The sequence below is a fragment of the Aythya fuligula genome, chromosome 9, assembly GCF_009819795.1.
Source record: "Aythya fuligula isolate bAytFul2 chromosome 9, bAytFul2.pri, whole genome shotgun sequence".
Lineage (NCBI taxonomy): Eukaryota > Metazoa > Chordata > Aves > Anseriformes > Anatidae > Aythya > Aythya fuligula.
In genome coordinates, this window is record NC_045567.1 from 2,479,290 (window position 1) to 2,507,067 (window position 27,778).

General features: G+C 38.7%; 1 protein-coding gene across 8 annotated transcripts in view; it reads left to right on the top strand.

Annotated features, from left to right (window-relative positions):
* Positions 1–27,778, top strand: part of TFDP2 (transcription factor Dp-2) — a 47,969-nt gene that overhangs the window by 12,998 nt on the left and 7,193 nt on the right. For 6 of the 8 annotated variants that reach the window (XM_032192853.1, XM_032192849.1, XM_032192848.1 and 3 more), the window contains 9 exons: positions 3,980–4,046; positions 11,205–11,308; positions 15,306–15,427; positions 16,823–16,870; positions 17,969–18,131; positions 18,671–18,817; positions 19,871–19,939; positions 21,490–21,641; positions 25,804–25,970. In XM_032192853.1, the coding sequence (XP_032048744.1) occupies positions 3,980–4,046; positions 11,205–11,308; positions 15,306–15,427; positions 16,823–16,870; positions 17,969–18,131; positions 18,671–18,817; positions 19,871–19,939; positions 21,490–21,641; positions 25,804–25,970 (1,039 nt within the window). The remainder of the gene's footprint in view (positions 1–3,979; positions 4,047–11,204; positions 11,309–15,305; positions 15,428–16,822; positions 16,871–17,968; positions 18,132–18,670; positions 18,818–19,870; positions 19,940–21,489; positions 21,642–25,803; positions 25,971–27,778) is intronic. The other 2 variants (XM_032192854.1, XM_032192855.1) reach the window with 2 other exon arrangements.

The following is a 27,778-nucleotide window of genomic DNA, read 5'->3' on the forward strand; positions in this document are numbered from 1 at the left end:
AATAGTGTGATAACAAGGGTGATTATATGCTTTCTGTTCTTATTGGTAGCATTTTTACAGGATTTCATAATCAGAGTTACTCAGAACTACACACTCAGGCCAAGAGTGTTAGCCCAAGAGTGTTCTATTGCTGCTAGAAGGCCCAGGAACGCTTCTGAATGTGTAGAGCTGCAGGGTTTAGCAATATATCTCTGGATTTCTGCAGCCTGAAACACGTTTTGAATGTAAGGTTGGTATCTGTCTGTTATGCTGTCTGTAATGTTTTACCAATCTCCAGAGGTTAAGGTGAAACATACTTTTTGGACAGAGCTTCTCTGCAGATGTTTCTCCATCTTTTTTTCTTTCTGTTGAAGCATCAAGGACAGAGAACTCAAAAGTAGTGGAATTTGGACATTCATTCATAACATTCCTCATTGCTGTTTTTCCTTGCTAAACTTTTTATTGTGTCATGGGAGAATCATCACTGAGCAGTGGGCTCATGAAATGCAGAACGTTCCTAGTATGCTTTTGGAACTTATGGATAATTTTATATCTAATATATCTAATATCTATAATTTACAGATAATTTGATATTTAATATATCTAATCTCTAACATATCTAATGGATAATTTGACCTTTTCTGGAAAAGAATCCCAACCAAAACACCTGCAAATAACAAAATGTTGAGTAAAAGTTATGAATTCTCAGAGATGAGATGTTTACATGCTTACAGTATGCATTGTACCCATATGCTATTTAAGTTGCCTTGTTGCAGTTGGTTATTTTATTCTTTTCTCATGTTGTAATGTGCCTTTTTCCTATCCGTTTAGTACTTAGGGTAAGAAGGCACCAAAACAGTATTGAGAAATGGGGAAAAAAAACAGCAAATACTCATGTTAAACTTGTTTTCAGGGCAAAATAAATAACGTGCCTCATACAGATTATTTGAATAAGAACTGTTAATTTTGATTGTCTAATCTGATTGTCTAATATAAATGTGCTTGTGAAGTTGTTTGTCACTGCTTCTCAGAGGGTGGTTGTCCTGTCAGTGATGAGGTCAGTTAACATGGCCATAAGAGTTGTCCCTTCACATGTTGGTGTGAAAGAAAATTAGAATAATTTAGCTGCTGAAGTTGGTTAAGAGGGTCTTGAACAAGCCTGAACACCTGCTTTAGAAAGGGAATTCCTTAAAAAAAAGTAAAGAGCACTAGCTGTTCTGAAGTAATATTCCATGCAAATATTATGTTGAGGGAGCCTTTCTTAGGCCCTGAGGTGTTTCAGTATGTGCTACTACAACAGTCTGTCTACAAATCAGTCTGTCAGGGCTTACAGGTATAAGAAAGCAACAACGAACAACTTCTGCATGCTATTATCTAGAGTAATTCTAGGTCAGAGAGAACGAAAATGTTTCAGGTTGATGGGAGAATGAATTTCTTGTATGGAAAGGGAAGGGTTGCAGGGAGAGGCTGGATAACCGAGCAGTATGTCAATCTGTGGAGAAGGATGGTAAGTTAGAAGGGCAACTCATGAAAGTTTGCCCCATCCAAGATTTTGCTCTGTCCTTTGTTGGTTGTTTTTTGTTTGTTTGTTTTTCCTGTCCCCTTGCTCTGTTTGGAAACTTCTTGGTCACCTACTAGGAAAGGGGAAAAAGATAAAAGACTTGCTGAAAACATTTAATGGGATGCAAAGGCCCCCACCATGTGTATGTTTCATCTTGGGGGTTGAGTTCATCTTGCTGCAGATAGACAAAAACAAGAATCGTGCCCCTGCCATACGCAGTAGTCCAGACGCTCTGGGGCAGTGTTACAAAGCACAAGTGTCACGTGAACCATACAAAACGTAATAAATGATGCATACCTAGGTAAGCTAAGCCTGTAGCCTTAATTCTTTAAATAGGGTCTGAGTAAGAATGGGATACTTGTAGCACAGCTAGCTACTTTTTTTTATTATTATTATTTTTTCTGGTTCCTTAAAATCCATTTTGGATTACATCTGCAATTTTCAAGCAGTTTATGTAAAATAGAGATTACATCTCTTCATTTTGCCAGGACATAGGTACGTAGATGATTAAACCAAAAGAACCCCAAAATCTATGGGTGTTACAGAAGTGCAGATAACGACATGACCTGCATTGGCATTAGTGACATCAAAAGGAAATACTGTCAAGTTCTTGTTCTGTTGCAGCATCGTAATACTGCGTCAAACTTTGCTCTTCTTGAGGGTTTAGGTGTGGTAATCCTTCTGTAAGAAACACTCATTTTACCTCTCACTTATCATTTAAGCTCTCATGAAATTCATGTCCCTCCAGTGCTGTTCGCTGTGGAGTTTCCCAAACTTTCCGAGCCTGTTTTGGATCCCTCGCAGAACACATTGGCAGCGTGACCCCCCTTCCACACGAGGTGGCAGAGCAGCCCCGGGCAGCTGCTCCCCTCCCCTCCGCTCCCCGTCCTGCTCGCTGCCTGCCGCTGCCACCTGGTGGGGGGAGAGGGAAAGCTGAGGAAAATCAGAAGGGCTCGCTCTGTTGTAAGAGCAACTCTGGTGACAGCGTAGTCTGCAGCCACTAAAGCAATTGGTTGCCCCCCTGTGCACGGGTAGTTGGGTGTGACAGGAAAGAGCAGGTCCAACACAAAAAGCTGATATAAGCTGATGATCTGTATTGAGTGTCTGCAGGGCCTTTTGTTTACAGAGGTACGTAGCTTAGCTCATTTAGGCAGTATTTTATGGTCAGGGTAGTGCAGCAACAGTTAAGGTTCATATGGTGTTCCTGGTGGTGGAAAAATTTTAATAACGCTTCAAAAGTCTGGCACAGTGCTGGGGGCAGATTTTCCCCTTCAAAGCTTACTTGCCCGGTACAAGCTCTCTGGCTGAATGGAGTGACTGTGCCCTTCTAGTAGGCACTTTTTGTGCTTCTGCAGTTTAAGTCAGTGATATATTACTGCTGTTTAATTTGTCTTCAATCAAATGATTCTCTAATTTGATATGATTAAAATTCTGCTAGCAAACCTAGTGTATGGTATATTTTTACTACATATACCTCTTTAAAAAAAAAAAAGGCAAATATTTGATCCTTGATTGCATAATTGTTTTTTCTTAACTTGCATACCTGAACACTTCCAGTTATTTAGAGAAGCACTCAAATTTTGTAACAATTCTTAAAGGTTTTATACTACTTTGTGTAGTTGCCTGCTGGAGGACTTGTGCTCTGATTCTGAGCTGTTTCCAGAGGAGCTCAGTCACTCGGTGCTTACCGCAGCTTCCGTCCTGGAAGCAAAACAAAACGCGTTGTTGAGCAGAGCTTACTAAGGTGCTACAGGGTAGTGCTCTGAAACTGCAGAACGCTGTGTCGTTCCTTGCTGTTGCTGGGCCCATCCCTTCCTAACTGGGCTCCGAGGGACTTTCCATCTCCTCCCTATCTAGGAATGGTGATCTTGTGTTTTTCTGTGCAAATGCCGCCTTTCTGTGCTCTGTGTACATGCCAAAATCAGAGATGTGCCGTTGCGTACATGATTCATGTTCTCCACGTCTCTAGTAATTTACCCCGACTGTAAATCAGGTTCTCTCTGAAGGCCTGGGAATGTATTTTAAAGACATCAGTAGGCATGGCTCTCAGCCCGGTGCACCATGGTGTCTGGTACTGGGAATGCAGGACAGCAGGCCGATTCCTCTGATGGTGTTGGTCGCAGCTGCTCCGGGACGCTGACCTAGCCCATAATATTCAAAATGTCCTCCTTGAGTCACTCATAGTACAGTATGAGAATAGTGAGGGTTTTTTTTTTTTTGGTTAAGAACTTAATTCAAATTAAAGTTTGTCTTCATATATACACGGTAAATGTCATGGCACCTTGCTTCAAACCTCTTGCTCTGCTTAGGCTGCACCAGCCGTAGGTTTATGATGTTTCAGAAATGCAGAACCTGTTACTTTCATTGTACTGTTAGTTGCATACTGCAAAACATAGAAAGGTCTGTCATATTTTAAGACTTCAAAAATGTTTTGTTCAGGTTGGTGTGACTTCCACAAATGGAGACTTGAAGGGATTTATAGATCAGAACCAGAGTCCAACAAAAGGTAAGAAAATTCTACTTGTATACATAGTAGAGAAGCATACGTTATTACTCTCTTCTGTTACCTAATTGAGAATCATTGCTCATTTCACAGCATATGACTGGTTCAGTTTGGGGAGGCTCAGAATCTAAATGTTCACAATGTCCTGCATGCATCCACACTGGTAGATGCTGTGTTACTGACCTCAGGTGTTTCCGATCTTGAGGTTTTTAGAGGGGGAATAGAGCTAGTAGTAAAAGCAATTGAAGTGTAAACAAGCCTTCTGTTTCCTTTTTTTGATTGCAAGTATTGTGCTGAATTTCCTGATTTCCTGCCCTAAAATTTCCAGACTCTGTTGCAGTCATCTTCCCAAATGGGAGAGAAAGTTAAGTGTGCTTTCACAGTCAGTAATACCTTGTGGTACTTTTACAAGTGGTGGACAATTTAAGATAATAATGTTTTGTCCTATCCAATTTAATGTCAGCATTTCTAGGTGAATCACTTTTGACCAGTGTGTTGTCAGTCAGAATACCTATAGGATTCCAATAAGACACAACTGCAACACCTTCCTAGTACTAGTAAAGTCAAGGATGTACAATTTAAGAAACATTTCAGTCAGCTTTTAGAAGTAAATACTGTTTGCTGCTATGCACTGCAATAAAGAAATGCACATACTAGCTGGAAGAATGATTTTTGGCTCTTCACAACACTTTAGACACAACAGACTTCAGAGTCTAAAAAAATTAACGAATCTAAACAAAATTTCTAGAGCTATGATATTTCTAGACTATTCAAAACATTACGGAGTGATGTTAGGCCTTGGAGAAGCAATTTATTGGGCACTGGCAAGACAATTACTCTTCTTGTTTCATTGTTTTGTGATTGTTGTGTCATGATACTAGAAGAAAAGAGACAATAGTAAGTGCAACATTTGCAAATAATTTCAGAGGCAAGTAACTGATTTGTCCAGAGAATTACTTGAGTAACTTTATAAAGCATAAGACATTACTGGTTTTAGTACTCTCTATCTTCCTGCTCCCAGTCTGCATTAGATCTTGCTTCTGGGGTGACGGATGTAATACTTAGCTCCGTTCTTTAGCATTGTCAAAATGTTGTGTGCTAATGATTGCTTCATTTCATACATTTATTTATTTGACCTTGAGGTATAATTACAGATCACTGGCATCTACTGAGATACACAGCTGTGGCTGTTCACAGAGTTAGGTGTATCTAAATGCAATCCATGTTAACAAAGGGTTTGGATGTTTTAAATATGGTGACTGCAGAATTAAAGCACATAAATCCAAATAGGTGATCCTTATAACAAGTCTTGCTGCCTAATTCTGAAGGAAGCTAGATTTTACTTTCTAGGCATGCACAGAAGTATCAGAGTCCTCAGGTGAGCACTAACCCAGAGTGTTGTTCACTTTTGTTTAGTGAAAAATTCCTGTTTAATAGACAATTCACTTGCCCACATTTGTGAAAAAAGCCTTCCCACATAGGCAACAGGCTGTTTCGGCTAGGGCATCTCCATGTGGAGCTTGGTTCCTCTGCTAGGAATGAATGCTGACAGGATCCATGTGAAGATGGCTGTTGCCTGATGCCCAGGGCACTTGCCTAATGCCAGGGAACGCTTGTTGCAAGGGCAGTCCCCGGGCGAAACATGTGAATAGTCGACACAGCACTCTGGGGACCCCCTTTCTGGAAATTGTTTTCACCCACAGTCTTTGACACAGTAGATTCTTAATTATTGCCATGGCAAGGTGGGCTGAATATGCTTCATTTCCTCACCTGGAAGCATCTGGTAGACCGGTGATTAAAATTTTTCCTGTAGGAGATCTTAATTCTTCCAGGAAAATGAAAAAATTGGCCCAGGTTCTCCTCATCCTTCAGTGAATACTCCTGCCAGTGGGCTACCAAGTGAGAAAGGGGTGCCTCCTCTCATGTCCTGAAGAAGAGGTGATGGTTGCTGTTCTTAGGCGTGAGGGTAGATCCATAGGTATGTGTGTGGGGTATAGGTGTCGTTCTGGTGTTTTATCATGGCCTGTGCCCGTTCCTGCTGTGCTCAGTGCTAACGGGCTGACGTGCTGCTGGGTGCAGGCGGACCTGCAATGCCAAACCAAGCTGGCAACAGAGCAGCAGGGGTACTCCTCAGCTGGGCCAAATCCTCCTGTGTGTGGCAAACTGCTTGTGGAGCTGGGCCTTCCTGGTAAAACCACGACGGATGCTAGTTCAAGCTAGTTCTTAAACAGGCTGTGTGAGCTGGACAGGGACAACTCAGTGATGGGTTTGGGTGATTGTTTTGAGCTGTGGGAGAATTAAATCGGGCTTACTGTAGAGGTAATGTTGCAGAGCTGTGTGTTAGCCCAGGAGAATTTAAAGTATGATCTGTCTGGGAGACTGAAAGAGACAGAATGCATCCCAGCTCCCCCAAAACAAGGGATTGGTGTGTTAAAACATGCAAAAAAAAAATAGTAGGCGATTTTTGGAAACATCCTCAAAAGTTTGATATCGTCATGTCTTAAGTATCTTAAATGAATCATTCCCAATCAGTAAGTTAAACGCTTCAGTTTTATAATCCCCATTATATATATTATAAAAACACAGTTGTTTTAATTACGTATTTACCATTTTCTACCTTTCCTTACAATTTAATCTTTTGCTAGATTTTGTAGACATTTCCTCTGGTAACTGTGCCAGTTAAAGTTGGCCCTGGGCACCTCACAGCTGCTTTTAAATGTTGTCCTTTGGCTTGTGCCAGCAGGTGGCTGAGCAGTTTGCTGGACTGGGGAACAGGTTCCACAGAAAAATGCCCGTTTTCCCCCTTGCAAAAGGAAAAGAAGGCAAGTTCACTGCGTAGCCATACCTGTGGCTGTGTTGGCCTGGGACAGGGATGGGTGCTGGTGTTTGGGGCTGCTTCATGAACCTGAGTTCATCGGTGGTGCTGCTGCAGGTCTGAGCAGGACCTTGGGGGGCCTGCAGAGCCCTGGCAGTTCATTGTGTGCTTGAAGAGATCTACAAAAATGTCCAAGACAACAGAATTGCTTATCAACGGACCCACACTTGGTATTTTGAGATTGATACAACTCCTAACTCATATAAATTTGTCCCAAACTGAGTAAAAGACTGAAAATGTGCTGGCCATTGTAAGCCTGAAGTACACTGAAATACTGCCTGCTCTATTTTTTTTCCAGTTTCTTACATCTCTCTTTGATTTCATGTACTTCTAGATATGTTCCTACTGACTATGGAACTGTCAAAGTTATGTTTATAGCTTAGTAAATTTGTGCAATAAAAAAATGAAGAAGTGTACTTAAAGAACATACATAAGTAACTGCTGAGGTTTTATCTATGCTTTTATATTATTGTCCTGGTCCTGGAGATCCATTTGGTTTTAGTTTAATAGGAGACCCTGAGGAAATAACGTATACGTTATTGCAAAATACCCTAATGGACTTCAGATATTTCATAACTGTGAACTGGTTTCTTTGCTAGTGGTATCAGACCACGGGCAATATTGCTGAACACAACTGTTCATTGATATGCTTTATAATATCAGAACGTTTCCAGGTAGTAAGTAAAGCATGGCTATTTGTTTCTGGGCTTTGCATGTGAAATCCAAATTACCTACGCTTCCCTGGTGTTTTGTCTAAAAATTCAAAGCCTTTTTTTGTGGACGTGCGCACTGTGTGACCCCAGCTGGCTGATCTGCATTTCCCATTGCCTATGGTTTCCTTCAAACTGGCGGTGACAGATCCTATAGATTCCAGGTTTACGTTGTTTCCGATCATCTTTGCAAAGAAGCTCCAGACCTAACATTTACTTATACGGGAAAATCACTAAAGCCTCTTTAGCTCCATATTCTTCTAGGTGTCCGTGTTGTTTCTGCAGGTCAAGCTATTTAGGATGCAGTGTGAAATTTAAAAGAAGCCTTGTGGGATGATTAGAGGTGTGTGCATGTGAGTGTGCGTGTCCATGCACACGAATGGCTTTGTACTGCTTGAATTCAGTTGAATTGAAATCTTCTTTGTGTGTGCAAGTGAAAATATTTTGGAAGTGCCAGGAAGAATTGTAGTTACGTACTTACAATAGCTACCCAGTTTTTTCTCCATGCACTAGTGGTGAATGGGTGATGGAAGAACAGCATGTAGGAGCAAAGTGCTTTTGTTCTTAGAGAAACTACATGTGTCCACTGACAGATTTAATTTGGAATTTGGTGAGCATGCTCAGTCTGTTGTGGTGTTCATTACATTGTAGTTAAAGCCTCTCTACGAGAGCTATAAGTGGGTTTCTTTCCCACGTGCTTGGCTTCCCATAGGTACAACGGGAATGACGGCACGGCCTTCTTTGTGCTTCGAAAGTACTTCTGAGAAACATCATGTCAGAGCTAAGTATTATTATACAACTCATCCTGGTTTGATCCATCTGTGCTGACCACTTCCATCCATGCAGCGAGATGACGTGACAAGGAAGTGTCTGGGTCTTGTGTTCAGCTGTCGCTGTACACGCTGCTGTTTTTTAGGGCATCGTGAATCAGTGTTATCTTTTCTTGTCCCCATGCAATGGGCATTATTAAGACTTGACATTTATTTGGAAATTGATCATGTTTAAAGCTTTTACAACTGTTGTGTGATAAAGTATGTACATGTATAGTTAGTTGTGTGTTATTTCTACTTTAAGTTGAGATCTCGAGTATTTTTTTTAAACAATCTGCAAACAGCATGACTAATACTGCTTTTTTCTTTCTCTACACTGTTTCATAAATAAGACTTGAAGAGATCATTCCTGTTGATGCATCCTATCTTGTAATCGTTGCCTTCAAACCTTAAGAAATTACCCACTCCTCAGCAAAAAGAGGTGAAGTAACCTCAAAAACGTGGTGTAAAATACAGCTACTTGTGTTAGCAAGCCGTGTGAGCTCTCTGAGTTGCCATTCCCGGTTCCTGGGGGTGTCCTCCTGGCAGTGGGGTGGGCCCTGGCCAGCCCCACATCTCTCCTGGCAGCTGTGCCCCACAGCCCTGGGCTGCTGTGATGGGACCTCAGCTCCTCCTCGTCTGCAGAGGCAGGGGTGACACTGCTGATAGTGACTGCCAAATGTGTTCCTTTAGATTGGGGTGCCGATGTGAGGCTTGGAAATGCAGCAACTAACCAAACCAACTGGTGGCTTTGCTGTGGAAAGATGAAAATGTGTTCCCACTTTTAGATAGCGTTTTTGAATATTTGACCTATATTTGACTGGGTTTTAGTGAGAGTTTGCAGCACAGCTTAACAAATCCTGAGCAAAATCCTGAGCAAAAATAAAAAGTGACAAGTCAGCTCAGAGGAGTGCTTTGAGCTCAAAATGAACACAGTGTATGTAAATCATACTTACTCCGTGCTTTGTCACTTCCTCACAAATTTTCACGCTAGAGCAAAAATGTACTGCAGGATTTGGGTTTGCAAGCACGTGATCTTTTACGTTTTTTTACTAGGTGAGCTAGGTGACTGAATAAATTATTTAGTACTTCAGTCAAGCTTCCTCAGATGTTCTCAGGCACAGATCTGCCTTTTGGAAAATTAACGTTTAGTAGTAGCATTACTCCTGATGCCAAAGGAATTTGCACAGAATATTAGAACATCCTTGTCTCAAATCATAACATCTATCTCTGTTCTTATTTTATTTTTTTTTTATAAAGGTGAGACTTTGCAAATGGCTACATCCTTAATGGCTACATCCTTTTTACTTCTGTGTTGTAGATACAGAGCATCGTTTCCTACGTATGTTTTTCTCCATTGTGTTGCTTCTGCTTTGTATTACAGAGCAGTTACGTTGTTGAATTTATGATTTTTCAGTTATTGCAGAACATAGCCATAAAAAATCTATATATCAAAGACGCTGGTTCAGGACCAAGTGATAAGACAGTGGGCAGCGGAGGTAAACAAGCTGTGAGAGAAGCCCTGGGAACAGAGCTGCTTCACAGAGATGCAGAGATGTTTCCTCAGCTAGGCAGAACATTTGCCAGCTCCTGTGGGCGGAGGGCAGGGTGGGTGCTGAGGGCTGCTCCCTCTGCTGCTCTGAAGGAGCCTCAGGTGCCGCAGAGCCAGTACGAGGGAGCATCCATAGCTCCTCAGGAGCCAGTCCGTGGCCTTACAGCTCAACCCCAGCCAGCCCCGGGCTGGTGCTGTGGGTGAGGAGGCAGTGGCAGCTCTTCCCTCTGCTTGGCTCACCTCCTGCCCCACCACGGTCACTGCGGATGGGAACGCGGGAGGAATTTGGTTGATTTGAAACTGCCAGGGGAGCTGCTGCTGCCACGATGCCCACAGATAAATGAGTGTTTTCACCACTTTGGTACAACAGTCTGAATATTTGTTGGCCAGTAGTGCTGCAGGAGAGTTTTGATTAAGACATTAAGTCTGAGTAATCAAGATTACAAGATACAGTTTGGAAGCGAGGAGCAGCAGCATTTGTGAGGTACTCAGCGCAGAGCTGTGCGCAGGCAGGATGCGCTAGGTCCGTAAGCTGTGCAGGAGCACAGAGATGGTCAACATCTCGGGATGAAGAGACACTGGGTTGGAGGTGGGATGGTTGGCTCCATCCTGCTGTCCAGCTGCCAGCTCTGGTACTTCAGGTAGCTGCAAAGGCATCATTTGCTCCATCTGTACAGTGATACAGACAGGCTTACTTCACTGGTGTTTTACAATGTTATGGTATAATCAGACTAGGAATGGTTAAGGCTATAAAGATAGAACCATATTTTGTACATGTGCTTGTGATTGTAAATAGGATTAGTGTGTAGAACAGCTTCATGAGGTGGACTCGATGATCCTCATGGATCCCTGCCAACTTGGGATATTCTGTGACTCTAGAAGTACACCCCATGACTTTTAAACTTCAAGTGTATGGCAGGCTGCATGCTCTTTATCCTAGGCAAGAAGAAATTGCTTCTGGAAGTAAAATACTAAGTTGTAGTTCAGCGATAAATTGGTGAAGTTTTATAGTTCTGTAAGGTGTCCTTGTGACGTCTGCTAAGAGGTCTGGTGGCTGTTCTGGAAGGCTATTTTTGCAGTGTATGAGACAGGAAAAGTTAACCCGGTTCCGAAGTGTAAAAATGATGTGAGAATTCACCAAAGTGTTACTGTGTTACTTCTAAGTTACTAAGGAGGTAATTTAAAATTCTATTGCTTTTTTTATTTTTTTTTTAGGTAATATTTCAATAATTACATTACCAGTTTCCAGTACGAACTCCCCAACAAAGATTTTGCCAAAAACCTTAGGACCAATTAATGTGAATGTTGGACCCCAAATGGTAAGTTTTGCAACTGCAGTAATGCTAACTTGGCTAACCAGGTGTGTAACTGCCCATTTATGTAATATGGAAACATGAAAAAATGGAGATGTGAACCTTGCTAGGAACGTGGCTGAAGATTTAGTTTTCGGTGTAGATTTACAGATGTACATTTGCAAATTTCTGTACAGCAACACAAACTGAACAAAAGTGAGTATCAGCACTAGATGTATTGTAATCAATGCTATGTAGTTAAAAACACACCACAGTGTAATGTGAGAAGCACTATCTAATATAACTCTAACTTAATGATACCAGAAAGAAAATGACTGTTTTCTGGCATGGTTGCTTCTATGAGCATTTATTAAATTACAAGATTCTTCTCTTGCAACTTATTCATTAACATGCACTCCACTGCAATCCCACTTTTGGCAGCTCTTCTTCATACTTGCATGTGACAGAAGGAAAAAATATTATATAAATGTCATTTATTGCCTCTGATTTAAAAATCTGTTTGGTTATTGATGCTTAGTTCTCTACTACACTAATCTGTATGCATTACATTTTGCTTGCCATCATAGTTGATATCAAATATGCTACTTCTGATGATACGTTTCTCAAAATACTGGTATATAACAGGGACTATTTCCCTAATATTAGATACACGGTTACATTTTTTTGCTTAATCAGGAACTAAACTGTCCCTTGCTAGCATAGGTTGCTGCCCTATTGACCTTATTCTGGGTGACATTACAGAAAGCCAGTTACTGTCCGTTAATTTCACCAACTTTTTGTCATGTTTCAAAGTCAGGCAAGCTCATTTGAAGGGGCTGTCATGTGCTTGTTAGCACGGTTTGCTGTGTGGTTTCAAAGCACTCTCATTAAGACATAGAGTTCTTACTGGAGATTCTCTGCTGCTCTTTTATAATAGTAAAGGAGACATTTTCATGTATTTTGGGTAGCTGAAATAGGATGATCAGAGATGTTTTTTACTTGAACACTTACTGTTGAAGGACTGGCTTGTTTATCTCTGCCTGTTACAGTAACGTGTCCTGTGAAATGTAGCACTGCAGTAACTAGAACTGTACAAAAGAAAGCATTGGTTTGCACTTAGCTTACATGGTGAAGGTGTTTTGGTAGAATTTTCTCATATTTTAAAAATTTAATCTTATGTATGCTAAATAAAAGAATATGTATTTTATTTCATAGTATAAGGGGGGGGGGAAACGCTAAAAATGTCTATTTTTCAGTAAGATCTACTGTATTTAGAACACATTTCCTTCTTAGCTATCAGCACAGACCCTCTAAGACATCCAGGGCATGGCTGTGTTTATAAGAGAAGGTTCACAAGTTCTTAACAGCTGGAGTGTTACCATTCCTTTGGCATCTCAGCAGTGTTAGCAATATCCTACTGCCATGAGGGTTTTTTGGTTTTCTTTACCCACGTGGGTTGCAGCCCTCTCAGCTGTTCCAGGTTCTTCAGACAGACAGACAGACAGCCGCAGGGCGGGGAGCGGGCTGTTGGCTGAAGGGTGATTTGTCTTACAGGGCAGCTATGCCAACGGTGAAGCACAGTTTTGCTGGATTCTTGCAAGCAGGTGTGTGTTGTGGTGTCATTAGATTCCAGTAACACAATGCATATTGCATGTGAGGCTTGCCTTGCCTGCGAGAAGTGCTGGCGTTCCAGTGTTGGTGCTGGGACCTTACACCATCTTGCAGTGTCAGCTAAGGGGGAGAACGTCCCCAGCTGGGCAGTGCAGGTGTCTGCTGCCTGCCCCTGCTCAGTAGCAGTGCTGAGGTGCACAGCCCCTCCTGCTGCAGTAGGACCAGCTGGAGGTTGAGGCAAGGCATCTCAGTTAACAGCGGCAGTACTCTGTAGGAGTGAATTTAACAGTGCAAGTATTAGTGATGAAAATGGAAGTGCTTGACTGCAGTGAGGTAACACACCCCATAGATTTCTATTTGCCAAATTAGGATGAGCTTTTCTTTTTCCGTGTTATGCTGTGCAGTGTATTGATGTGATTACTTCAGGCACACTGCAAAAATGTTTGCTCTTAGGATGGAATAAATCTTTTGAAAATACTCAGTGTGTAGCATTTTTGGAAAGCAAACATGCAGTAACAGACTTTCAACAGTAAGATGTAGATTTTGTGCTTGTGCAACTACCAGCTCTGGGTGCCTGGCCGAGCATCATGCTGGCCACATGCCATGGCTGCCCTGGGCCTGGCAGGAGCGCTGCTGTTGTCCTTTCCTCCAGGTGGCACCAAGGTACAGAGAGATACAGGACGAGACTAAGATGCTCAAACGTGATTTTGCCCCTCAATTTATTACACTAGCTGTTAAAATTATAGGGAGATCAGACAAAACCCACCCTTTTTATGATACATTTTCTTTGGTATTTAAAAGACATGAGTAGAGCAATGTGAAACATAATGGTGGGTGGAATGTGATAAAACAAATTTCAGCATGCAAAATACTTAAAAATCTTTTCTCTCCGACATGTGTCTGCCATATACTGGCAGAGCTGTATGCTTACTGACAATTATTTACAGTGTTGCAGGAAATTAAAAAGTTATTGGATTGAACTAAGCTTTAATTGAAATAATGTATTTTAGATTCTCACATATTGACATTACTGCTGAACTTAATCAAGCTTTTAAAAATTAATCATTCTATCACAAAACGTTTCTGATTTTAAGCCAATGTAGCAGTAAGTTGATAAAAGTTTGTATCTTTCCTTTGCTGGCATACAGTGTGTAAAATAACGCAGTGGGGAATCCCATGTTCCTTAATGCCTAGCAGTAAATACTTTAATTGGCCCTGTGTCTCACTTTTCCTAGTATTTCCTTCTTTTTCCACTCATCTTTCTCTGTCAAGCTGTTCACTTATCTATAAAAGTTAAATAATGGAGATAAAAGAAAGGACAAATAAGATAAAATTATTTGTTCAGGAGAAAAAAAAAATGCAAGAAATATAGTCGCAATTTGGAGTTAGGAGAGATGTAAAGCAATGCTCAACTAGGTAAGGAAGTTGGAAACTCTTCAGATAACGTTTCTCTAATTGTTTAAAAAACATTGATGAATACCAAACAAACTATCTGCCCTATAGCCATATGGCTGTTGGGTAAGTGATATAGTAAAGGAAAGCATTAAGTTTAATATATTTGGTACTCAAAATGCTACTAAAAGTATAATAAAATAAATTTTTAAAAAATGGGTATATGAGTAAAAAGCATTCTCCAGGAGGCTTTGGTATAAATCATAGCGTATTGGAATAAAAATAATTTAATGTGTTTATTTAAAAGATTAACTATTAATACTGTTTCATTTTTAAATACTATCTGAATTCCTCTGGTGACCTATGTTAAAGAATGAAGTTGGATGTAATTTAAAAGATGAGATCAAGTGATTTAGTGTTAACAACCACTGTGCACAGAATTACAACAGGTTTGTCTAAATGTGCTGTATTTTCTGTGTACAGCATACACCTCAGATGTAATTTCATAGGTACAGTGTTGTATTTGCTTCCTAGAAGGCCTTGAGATATGTGACCACTGCATACTGCACAGAATAGTTGGCCTGGAGCTCAGACCTTGGTACCAAATACTGACAATTCCAATCCACTGGGAATGAAGCTTCATTGATTGCAGTAATCAAGAAATGTCCTAGACATAGTCTGGAAGAAACAATTTGATGCATATAGTGACAGGTCCTCTCTCCTCTACCTAGTCATTATGGCTGTTTGTCTAGTTCTTGTCCTTAAGAGTAATACAGTAATAAGCCACAAGTGGCAGAACACTTAACAGTACTGTAATTACTGTCATGTAGGAGTACCTTCTAATGGCACCCCTTCTGTCTATTTTTGACTACAGCTTACATCTGGTACGTGCTTTTTTTTTTTTTTTTTTTCTTAAATGCTTAATATGAATTTGGGGATATGTTAACCTCTATTCTGTTTTAAAAGCTGTGCTTTTTTTTTTGTTTGGTTTTGTTTTTTAATTTTATTTCTAATTTCCCAGCTCATAAGCACATCACAAAGACTGACCAATTCAGGGAGTGTTCTAATTGGGAGTCCATACAGCCCAGCTCCAACGATGGTCACGCAGACGCACATAACAGAAGCTACTGGCTGGGTGCCAGGGTAAGATTTTTGGTTTATTTAAAGATGTTTGTGGATCTGCTCTGATTTTTCTTATATTTATACTGTTCTAACTACATGTTAGCTCAGTTTCTGGTTCTTCCACAATTAAAAGGAGTATGCCTCTTAGCACAGTAAGTGCTTGCGGTATCTGGAACATGTGAACGGTTGCACATAGAAGTCACGTTACTGTTTTAATTTTGCTTTATGGAAGTGTCTGTTCCTGTGTGACAATGGAAAGTCACAAATTTATGAGTCCCATTAAAAAAAGCCTCTATTTTTTTTCATAAATTCATGCTCAGTAGCAAAGCTACTTGGATATACCGTTATCAGCAGGTTCCAACAGGGGGAGAATCTTTCAAGTACACTTAGAGGCATTTAAGACTAAAGCTGTAATAACAAATTTTGAATGTAGTCAGTGCTGTATTTTTATTATTATTTTATGGTATCAATTTTTTTTTCATGGGCTAGATATTTCAGAGTACCATCATTATGTCATCCAAGGAAATCTGATCTTTACAGTATTTCATGATTTTATTTTTTTGATTTTAGTACTGTTGAGCTTATCTGTCTCAAGACAGATGCAGTGCTTTGCCTGTGAAAATTAAAAAGTAATTTATCTCCACATCTGGTTTATTTCCTAATCAGTGATGCATGTCAGTAATACCTTTCCAGCTGTAGAGGTGAGAAAATGAAGCATCTAGGAAATGGCTTAAGGAGAATGTGTTCGTATCTTGACTTTCTTCATGCCGTGCTGTAAGCAAGATTTGTCATGTGCTTGTACCTCCTAGTTGCTATATTCCCACCACACAGTCAATAAACTGCAGGCCCAGCTGAGCAGTTTTTAAGCTTGCTTTTCTTGATGCATAGGGGTTTTTCTCCTCAAATAGCTTTTGAATTCATGTAGATCTGATTTTATTTGAAAGGGAGATGTCAATAATGAATTTGTTTCTGCAACTTTTGTGAACTATGAAGGCCAGACATAAGTTCTTTCAGTAGCCTGATGAGGGAAGAGTTTTAGTGCCTGCTCACAGCTTGCTCAGCTAGGCAGTGAACTTTGGTTAGCTTGCTTCAGCTTCATTCAAATGCCGTGATGAAGGGTCTGAGAGAGAAAAGAGTCTGTTTACTCTTCTTCACAGATTCCAAATTGTTTCCAAAGGCAAATAAGGCAAAATCATAGTCATGCTCAGGGCTCCACACAACCCCAGACATCCTGGCATTACAGACGAGGGCCAGGTCTGATTTGTGCAGCCTCTCATGGCACAGAACTTCAGAGTCATCATGTTCATTCAGCTCCCTTCATTAATAAGATACTGGTTAATAAGTAAAATAAGATACTGGTCTTATTTATCAAAATAAGATACTGGTTTAATTTAAGTTTGAATTGTCTTCTCATAGGGACAGAAAGAGGACTCGAGAATTTATAGAATCAGATTTTTCAGAAAGGTGAGTACTATTGAACATATGTTTTATTTATGTGGCCATACCTTGTTTGCTTCTTCAAATCTGCCTTTCAGAGAGCTTGGTGTCCAGTTCCCACTTTAATCAGTTTTCACTCCTCCACAGTAAAAACTACATAGTATGTTATTATTTGTAGTTATAATTCAGTACTCTTTGTCATCACTTCCTAATATTTACATTTACTTATTATTTATATTTACTTCTGATGTATTTACATTTACTGTTACAGGCAAAACTGGAGTTGTGAAAAATGCGATACATCTTCAGAAACAGGATTGATCTAGTTTCGTATGTGACAAATACCTGTAACTAAATAATTGTTTCTTTGCTTCCAAAACTTCTTTGGATGCATTCAAGATGTTGTTTGTTTACCTATCACAATTACTCAAATTGAATAACTGCATAAGGTTTAGAAAGTTTTGTTGTTTTTTTTGGTTTGTATTTTATTTTATTCTGCTGTTCTTTTATACTTTTCTTCTGTCATTTTTTCCAGTGTCCTGTTTTCTTAAATACATTCAAAATTTTCAAAAGCATTCTTGTATTTTTATGTTTTTCTTAGCTTGCTACAGTTGACAGAACTAGGGCTATTTCTGTAAAATAACACCTCTCCCTGAAACATGTTATCAAACCAACTTCTAAAATTGTAATTTTAAAAAAATCATATAAGCATTTTAAATGCTTCTGTTGAAACATGCATACAAATATTGTAATTGCAAATTCTTTTTTGTTAAGAAACGCACAGGAGAAAGGTATTTTTTTTGTTGTTGTTCTGTCAGGTAAGTCTTGCTTATTAAAGTATTTTGGTTTCCAAGTGTCCATAATACTGTCAAGAATGAAATAAAATTTTCAGTCTTAAATTGTTCTAGCATGTCTTTGGGAATTCAATGACATTTGTCATACTGTTAACATAACACCTATGAAGAACATTTAACTAAAAAGTAAATCAAAGCATATGAAATTAGAATACCTACATTTAAAAATTAATCTGAAATGAAAAGAAAAAAATACACTGAAATTATATGCAGCAGGAAAGTATGCTTATTAAATTTCAACATCTTAAAATAATTACTTTTCTCCTTACAGTAAAAGAAGCAAAAAAGGAGATAAAAATGGGAAAGGTCTGAGGCATTTTTCAATGAAAGTATGTGAAAAAGTTCAGCGTAAAGGAACAACTTCATACAATGAAGTTGCTGATGAGCTGGTATCAGAATTCACAAATTCTAACAGCCACCTAGCTACAGATTCGGTAAGTGAACACGTTGATTTTTTTTTTTTTTTTTCTACCAGTACAAAATTCGCTGATTTATCATGGACTTCTCTTCCTGCTGTTGTGTTATCCTGCCACATGCCATAGTTTTCCTCACTTAACTACCTTGGAAGTATGAGACATACCCTTAAGTTATTTATATATCAAATTCCATACTAAAATACAGAATTAAAATGGAGAATTAAACTCCATCTAAATTATAAAGAAGCAAGTCTGCCAAAAAAAATCGCTTCAAAAAATGCTCAGTACCGACCATATGAGGTCTAGTCAGGCTCTCCACCTGTAGCGGACTTGCCACGATGGGAATTGCTTCCCAGAGGCTTTAGGCAGGCCTGAAGCTTTTGTTTGCAAACAACAACGTTGGTGTGGTATCCAAGCAATAGCACAGATGAAAGCATCCTGTCTTAATATCACTCTCACTTAAAACTACTTTTTGTTTTTTGCCTTTACTTCTCTATGAAGGATGTGTTCTATTTTTGAGACCTTCGGTTGTTATTAATGCTGAGCTGTTTCCTTAGCAGGCTTACGATCAGAAAAATATTAGACGGAGAGTTTACGATGCCCTTAATGTGCTGATGGCAATGAACATAATTTCAAAGGAGAAAAAGGAAATCAGATGGATCGGCCTTCCTACAAACTCAGCTCAGGAATGTCAGAATCTAGAGGTAAAGTGAGGGAGATGGAAATTTCTGTGTAGCACACAGGTTGTAATAATGGAGCTTAAAAACTTAAGAGTTGTGTGGTGGTTTTTTTTCACAATTTAACCTCATTGATATGTTTATTATGTATGTTTTGTTCACTTTTATTTGGTGTACACAATATTACACAAGTTTTAAAAACTGTTTACCTTAGAAAAATGAAAATTCATGGTATCAGGGTTAACTTCTAAGATTATAGTGTGTAGGAGCCAAAATAACTATAAGAACGAACTTAAGTACTGTTACATTGATGAAATTGTGTACATTTGAAAGGAAAACTATTTTGTTATTAGTTTGTGCTGGGAGGCACCAATGAAAGGAAATTAAATTGAAAAATATTTTTTGCTAGGATGTCAAATACTAGTTATGAACTAGCAGGAAAAAAAAATTACTTATTAGGTACTTGCATTGTTGTTTTTCCAGCAGGCTAGGAATTGCCCTGTTTTTGCAGGGATGCCAGAATTTAAGTACACAGATGTTGCTTGTACTTGAGGCTAAACACTCCATAAATACAAAGCACAAGTTACTGTATTTACTGCAAACTCCTGTAATGACTATATGCAAACACACCTTAATATGCATTATATTTTTGCTACTTGTGACATGAGCTATCTTAAAATGTGGGGGCTGCCTGTCCAATACAGAACAGTTTCTTGTTCAGGTTACATTAATCGTCTTTCTAGATATAGTAAGAAATCTGCTTTTACTGTATTGCGTATTGAAGAAACTTGGAAAATTCATCCACCCAAGGAGTATGCATATGCATAGTCCTATTTTATGGAAGCACTCATGTGCCTATGTGATTAGTCTTTCTGAAGAAGAAGCGACTATATTTTAAGAGGGTACGGCTGAAAAGACTTGACAGTTACTCACTGTGCCAGGGAATTCACCACCGTTTACGAAGAAAATGGGGATTTTTCGCACACTGATGTAGTTCTGACGTCTGTTCAGTCTGGCAGAGTGGAACAGACAAGGTCACTGAATATTTACCATGATATATATATACATTTATATTTTAAGATAGAAAAACAGAAGAGGATTGAACGGATAAAAGAGAAGCGAGCACAGCTACAAGAACTGCTGCTGCAGGTATATATTTAATTTAAATTACTTTTTATATAAATTAAATTAACCAGTAAGAGTCCATCATGTTAGAACTTCTTTATAGTTTTGTTCAGCAGCTCTGATATACTAGAGAAGAAAAGTTTCACGCTTGAAACCTTTCTGGTTTCTGGTGTGGGGAACCTCTTACCCTCACATCCTGATTCATTTTACCCACACCATACTGCTTCTACATGCCACAGCCTTTTGTAAGCATTCTGCTGAAGCTCTATAAGAATTAGTGGCAATGGGAACAACTCAAAGAGCCCTAATTACCTTCTCTGGCTAGTTTCAATTGAAATAAATTAGTTTTTTCTAAGCTGTAAAATTTGTAACTGAACTTACATAAGTATGTATGGAGTTCTTCCAGGGGAGATAAATTCTTCTGGATCCTAAGAATGAAAGGCTGACAATCCAGGTCTTTTAGGTTCTGATGTGCATCTGGGAAAACTTTGAAATATATTTCAAAGTCATTTACCTAAGTAGAACTTTGATTTTAGCATTGACTGCAGAAATGTATTTCAAATGCATCTTTGTTTATAAAGTAATAGCTTATAGATAGAGTTATGAGCATTGTTAAATGTTTCGATCTCTGCACAGGCATTCAGTAATGTAAATGCAGTCAAACTTTTGTATGAAGTTATAGGCAATGAGGCTTTTTTTTTTTCCTGGTGGAGATACAACGATACGGTTTTCAGCTAATTAGAAACTAAATATCTGATTATCCCCCCCCTCGGCAGCAAAAACGATTTCTCTGTTTAGGGCACAATTCTGATTCAAACTGACCTAGGAAATTAGTAGCTTCCCTGAGTAACATAAAATTATCCTGGTAAAAGTGAGGCAGCTCAGACACTATTGGTCTGAAAACATCAGATTTGCACTCCCTTACTTTCTACAACTGTAATTATACACTTACATTCACTGTCAAGTGGTTTAACAGTCCTTAGGGGTTTTGTCTATCCATCTTCCCCCTAAGTGGAATAAAGTAGTGCTTGCAATTGGGTGAGTACCCTGACTTCCAATCCCTCAAATAACATTTCCTAAAAACACTTATTTTCATACATATGCAGTCAGATATAAGAAGGGGTGGTATCACAAACAGCACCTGTTTAAAATGTTGAAAGCAGAATTTCTAAATAAATTCTTCTGAGAAAAAAGGGTGATGGATGAGAGGGGGAGAGAATACAGATGCTGAGAAAGGGGGGATGCTGTAATTTGTAACTGGCTCCTAATCTGAGGTAATTATGCATATAAGATAGCAGAGGAGACCTCTGACTCCAGCGTCTTTTCAGAAGGTGTGAGGAAGCATTCTCACCACATGTTATTGCTCCATTGTTTCATCTCCAGGGTCGAGCGAGAGGGGCATAAAAATTTGTAGGGTGTAACTTCATTCCTGACAAGCTTCAGTATCACAGCTTATCTTTTGACTGAACATCACTGGGGGTATTGAGAGTTGGTAAATAAGATCTATGAAGTTCCCCTTTCTGGAAACACTGTTTTCTTAATTTTAATTTTAATTTTTTTCTTTCTTTTTACAGCAAATAGCATTCAAAAACTTGGTACAAAGAAATCAGCAAAATGAACAACAAAATCAAGGCCCTCCAGCTTTGAACTCAACAATACAGCTGCCTTTCTTAATAGTAAACACTAGCAAAAGAACAGTCATTGACTGCAGCATATCAAGTGATAAGTAAGTGTTTATGGAATGAAGTTTTAGAATTGTGCTTTATTTGTGGACCAGAATTTTTGTTTGAACTAATTAGAGAAACTGTCTTTAACTTAACTGTGTTAGTTTATTTAAAGTAATTGTGCATTTAAATTTCCATGGTCACTTACTTCAAGGGTGTTTGGCTTCCTTTTTTTTTGTTTCTTTTTTGTTATTATATTTAATCCAACTGCAGTATTAACAGGAATAAGTTTATAATCATTGCTTTACAACCACTAGTTAAAACAAGCTGACTCCCGCTGTTGTAAAAGGCGCTTGGCACTGACATTTTAAGGAGCATTCACTGCACAGGAGAAAGAAGTGAATGAAATTATATACTAGGACAGTGCTAGCTTTTAATAAAGCCATTTGGTTTTGGTTTTAAAAAAGTTATTCAAGCCAGTGGCTTGAATTCTTATTCTTAATGTGCCATAGATACATTTAGTCAGAAATGCAAGGTGACCCATTACACAAAAGTAACATCCTAGGAGTGGAAATGATACTTTTGAAGGAGATCACATCTCTTATCTTTAAATAGGAAAAAGTTTGTATCTAGCTCTTTGAGGGGGGGGAGGAAGAAGAGAAGTAAATGATACGGAAATTTGAAATTAGCCTTTGTAAGCATACTGCGATACATTGCACTCTTGAGTTCACTTACATACTTCTGGGTGCTGATGCACTTCATCCTGTGAAAATGTGGCTGAAAGTGTGAGAGGTGCTGTTATATTCACTATTATATTCACTGTTAATCCGATCATAACTAGTTTATTACATGAAAATAGCTGGCTTTATCTTAAGGCCCTGGGTTAAGATTCCATTCTGTAGTGTACAAATGTACAAATCCTGTATTGAACTGTATGGAGTCAATTAGCATACAGTAAAAATAGAGCTGTTCTCAGGTACCTTAAGCACCAACATACCACAATAATGCTGTTGAAGGTAGAAATGCTGTAGAACACATAATCTTAAGATCAGTAGTGCTTTAGCTTAATTATACCCATATTTTATAGATGCATAGTACAGTTCTTACCATGTTTTTTTAAACAATGCTATGTATTTAGGTTTTAAGTCATTAGTAAGTTGAACAATTTCATACTGGAATTTCAGAACCACTGCTTTAAAGTTGTCAGAAACAAAACTGACTGTTGGTGCCTAGAGAAGTATAAAAACCTCAAACCGTAAGAAAACATTACTACTAAAAATGAGCATGCCAAAATTATCTAAGCTATTGATATTTCAGTTGATATAACCAAGCTGTATAAGGGAATAGGCAAAGGAAATAAAGTCTCACTACACGTGAGGTGAAAACGAGCAAACAAACAAACAAAAAAAACCCACAACAACTAAAAGCCCTTCCTCTATGTAATTTACCCTTAAACTCCAGCCTCCGGAAGTAACTATTTTTCATGTTAGAACTTTCTGTAAATATATCTGGACATCAGAGATCTGGCAGGGGATTTATCCCAAAGTTGGTAGAGTAGTTCTGTGACAATAGTAACAAATCGGCAGGAGTAGATGGTGTTCACTCAAGCACTTCAAAGAAGCGTAAGTGGGAAGCATAATACTAACACTGAACTCACTGTAGTACCAAAAGAACAGAAGGTAGCAAATATGACACCATTGTGTTGTTTTTTTTTTCTTGTTAAACTGATCAATAGTCAGACTAATTAGTAAATGTTACAAAGATTTAGATAGGTCATACACAGACTGGGTAGTGTGATCCGTGTTAGTTTTCCTGTCTCGCTGAGCATGGAACAGAGTAATCTGGCTGGGATCACAAGGCCACTCCATAGCAGACCTTAAACAGAATAAGTGACTGGAAATAAAATAAAAGATTCATTCATTAATTTAATAACAGGCAGAATGCTAGGCAAGAAAAGGAAACCAAATTGTTGGCTGTTTTAATGAAGGGGAACAACAGTGAAATCCTGCTGGGTTGTGTAAATACTTCCATAAAAGTGAGACGAGAAGTTAGCTGGTAATAGTTATCCAAGGAAAGAAAAATGGATGTTGTCTGAACAACTAGAATAGTAGATGGCATGAACAGATGCCAACATGTAGGTTACGCAATGGCAGATGAAATTTACTGTTAACCAAATTTACACTTACCAAAGGAGAGGGACAGGAAATGTACCCAAACTTTTCATTCACGGTACTGGCCTCTGGACCCAGCTTTTAGCACTGAATAGTAAGTTGGCAGTCCGGTAGGTCATTCTACGAGAACAAAGTTGATTTCTCAATAATGGACAAAACAATGTTAATAATTATTAGGAAAAAGAGTAAAAAGAAAGAGTTTTACAGTGTAAACCTGATCTGTATAGTGCTTTTATATTTGGAATATTATCTGCTGTCCTGTTCTTGGAAAAAAGTGTAGCAGAATCAGGAGAGAGACACAGGAGGGCAGCAAGAGTGAATGAAGCTAGGGACAGGCTTTCACAGAAGGAACAGATGGACTCTTTGGCCTAGAGAAGAGGGAGCAGTGGATTCACAGATGTCTATAAAATCATGGCTGACCTGGGGAATGTACACAGAGAATAGCTGTTCACAGTTGCTTATTAAAGTTAAAATTAGGAGCCATTAAGAGAAGTTACCAGGTGACACGTTTTAGACAAAAAGAATGTGTTTTTGTAACCGTCTGTGCAGATCGTAGCATTTGATGACGTATATGCCAGATGTTTATATAAGTTCAAAAAGGATTCACATTAAGTCACTGAAAGAAAATTGTCAAATAGCTATTTATGGCAAAGGCAGAATATGGGTAGAGATCTCTTGCATCAGAGGCCGCAGGATGCTAGAAATGATACTGTTAGTGTGTTGCATTCCACTCCTTCCTCATAGCCAGTATTTGGCTACAACACATGGGAGGAAAAATGCAGAGCTATTAATAAATACTTAGTACTGTGCCATAAAAGCTGAATTCAGTTATTAGTTAGTATACAGCCTGCCAGTTCACTATGACACTGGTCTCCCATCCCGTTTGTTTAAACATAGCTGCATGACTTCAGCTGCAGCAGTCCAGACAGCAGGAAAATAACTGTACCAATTAAAGGTATAGTGACACATCTTGTTTTCCCTTTTGATGTGGTTCTGCTTAAATAAGTACAGCTGCATAAGCAAATGCAGGTTATTCAAGTAATACCATATGAGTCACAAAAGAAGTGACGTCTGTAACTAGGACAGCTACACCTAGAACAAAGCACGTACATTTATAGGTGCAATTTCTGTGTGTAGGCACAAAAGACTTTTCCAAACTTATGGATCAGGTTTGTTTGTTTGATTGTTTAAGGCACAAAGTACAATCAAGAAAATCCATAGATTACAAAAGAGACTGGGTGAATGACTGACCCACCAGTGGAGTTATCTTTTAAAGCTCGTATCTTACAGATAGATTGTTTTTTCCAGAGGTGAAGACTTGGCAGCAAAAAATGAGTTACTGGGAACAAGCCTTCTATTGTAATCATTGCGCCAGCGCTGTCCATCTTTTAATAGCCTGTGATTATAGTATAAGGCTAGTCTAGATGCCCCTGCTATTGTTAACGCTCTCCTAAGTTTACGTTACTATTTCTGCTTGTATATGCAATGAAAAACATTTTGAGAATCCTGTAGCAGAACTGTTAGGCTTTGAATATACAAGACCTCAAACAGCCCGCTCTGCTAGCTTCGTCCAAATGCATCCAAAAAGCAAAGTTACACCAAGGTAAATAGGTCAGTTCACAGGAGGAGCGTTGCAGATTAGAACAGAAAGTTAAATATAAAAGAAGTAACAACAAAATACTTAAGTGACAGGGCTGCAGGTGACCTTTAAAAGTACTGGATTTAGTACAAACAAAGGTTCATGTTTATTAAGACCAGCCTATTCCCCTTTGAATCTGTTTAACAAGGTAGAAAATTTTAGCCTTTTTTTCTGTAATGGTAAAGTCATTTTAATTGGCAAAGCACCATTTTAAACCTTGTAGGCATGCCAGTCACAGAAGCAGAAGAGAAAAATCACTTGCAGCACTTTTTTGTAAGGACCTTTTACGGATAATGAAGACTCGCCATTTACCTCACTCAGAACAAACCCACCCCACCCCACCCCCAAAAAAGGGCAAAAAAAGCAAAGTATGCTTCTTTGCTAAACCATCTCACTTTGGCTTTTTACGTGCAGATTTGAATACCTCTTTAATTTTGATAACACTTTTGAGATTCATGATGACAGTGAGGTGCTGAAGAGAATGGGAATGTCCTTTGGACTTGAGGCAGGCAAATGCTCAGCTGAAGACCTAAGAACCGCAAAGTCACTGGTGCCAAAAGCTTTAGAAGGCTACATCACAGGTAAGTTAGCTGTCACTTTTAAATAGTTCCTGATCAGATTCCTAATGTTAGTTAACTGATGCAAATTTAATGCTGTTAACCTGCATAGATGTGTGACATTTGAAGTTAGATGTAAGCCTGAGGGAAACAGTTGTTTTACGGCTATGTTTGGAAGGTTTATCGTACTTGTCCTGTAAACTTAGTTCACACTGGTAACAATTCATAACAACAAATTTCCAAGTGAACTACCTTATGAAGAAATTATTTTTTAACTAACTAAAGTGGCAGCAAGAACACAATTCTTCCATGGGTTAACATTACTTTTGAATAACTGTGCATGTGCGGAAGAGCAACCTGGAAGAAAGGACCGCTTCCCAAGATGAAGAAGGATAGGAAAGGGAAGAAAAAGAGCATCTTGTAATGGTTGAGTATAGGCTGTATGTGAACCAACTGCATTTACACTTCGAGTTAGGCAAGCTGCTAAGAATTCTCCCTATCTCTGTCCATGTCAATGTGCTCAGCGTGCTGTGCTGCGCGTTCTTAAATGCGTGGACTGGAGGTTGGTCTGTGCTACTGTCAGGGCCAGTCATTTCTACACTCCCACTTAACTCAGATAACACATGTAGACAGCACGTGCCACCTGAGGACTGAGCACCTGCAAGGGAAGAGGAGAATCCAGTTAGGTGTCTCATGCAGTGGTTTTCGTCTCCCTTAGTAATAAAGCCAGATCAGGTCATACATTACACAGACTCCAATCCACCTCTCCTTCAGTGTTGCATCACTGGAGCTACTTAAATTTGTAATCACTTCCTTTAGCTATTGTCAGATTGCATTCTTCTTGCTGTACCTAAATTTTAAACTTAGCCCAACATTTGCTTCATGTTTCTGGAGGTACTTCATCTGTAAAGCAAATGTTACTCAACGAATTACTGTATACAGACTGTCATTTTTGAGGAAAGCGGTGAAATAAAGCTTCTGTCCTGACTTCTCTACCAACAAGGTTTTGGTCCTGTTTAAATGACAGTTGTATAAAACTGTCTTTCACACATCTTTCTTAAACTTCACTAAAGTTAGTTTCCTTCTCTTGGCAACATTTAATGTTCATGTCAAGATCTTTTACATGCAGGCTTTGTAGTAAAATTGGTGTGTAATTTAAGAGTGACTGAACTTAAATAAGGAGGCTAAACGTGCATTTTCGTATTCTTGATATTACTGAATTATGAATGAAAGTTCCTTAAATATGAGGTATGTCAAAAAATAGGTGTATATAAATTAAAATGCAGTTGCATTCACTAAAAATAGTACATTTTACAGTGCTTAACATTTCAAACTACCTCAAATGTGCTTATAGTAATCAAAACTTTTTTATTCTGGTCCCGTTGTTCTAGTCTTGCCTTGCTCCTTGCAAGTTCATTCAACTAAAAGTGATTTATCACATGAATTACCACCAATGTCAAAGTAGAGAAAAGAAACAGAACCACATCTTTTAACAGTGTTAAAGTCTTTGACTTTCTTAATTGCTCCCATGTACTGAAGAGCAAAATAAATTTTTGTTTAATTTTAATACTGCATTAATTTATCTTCAGAGAATAGGGTTACTTTAAATTTGCAAGAGACGTTTCATTGCACTCTTTACTGTATAAAAACAGCTTTTAGAGATTAAACAATAAAGCCACATGTCTAAATGAGTGATTAGTGGGTCATCTTAGTTTTGTTTTGAAAAAAATTCAATCACACCAATGTACAGGTGTGGGGTTTTTTAATTGAAAGCATTAAAGGCAAACAGCCACAATGTCCCTGTGCAAGGAAAAAACAAGAGTTTGTTTCAA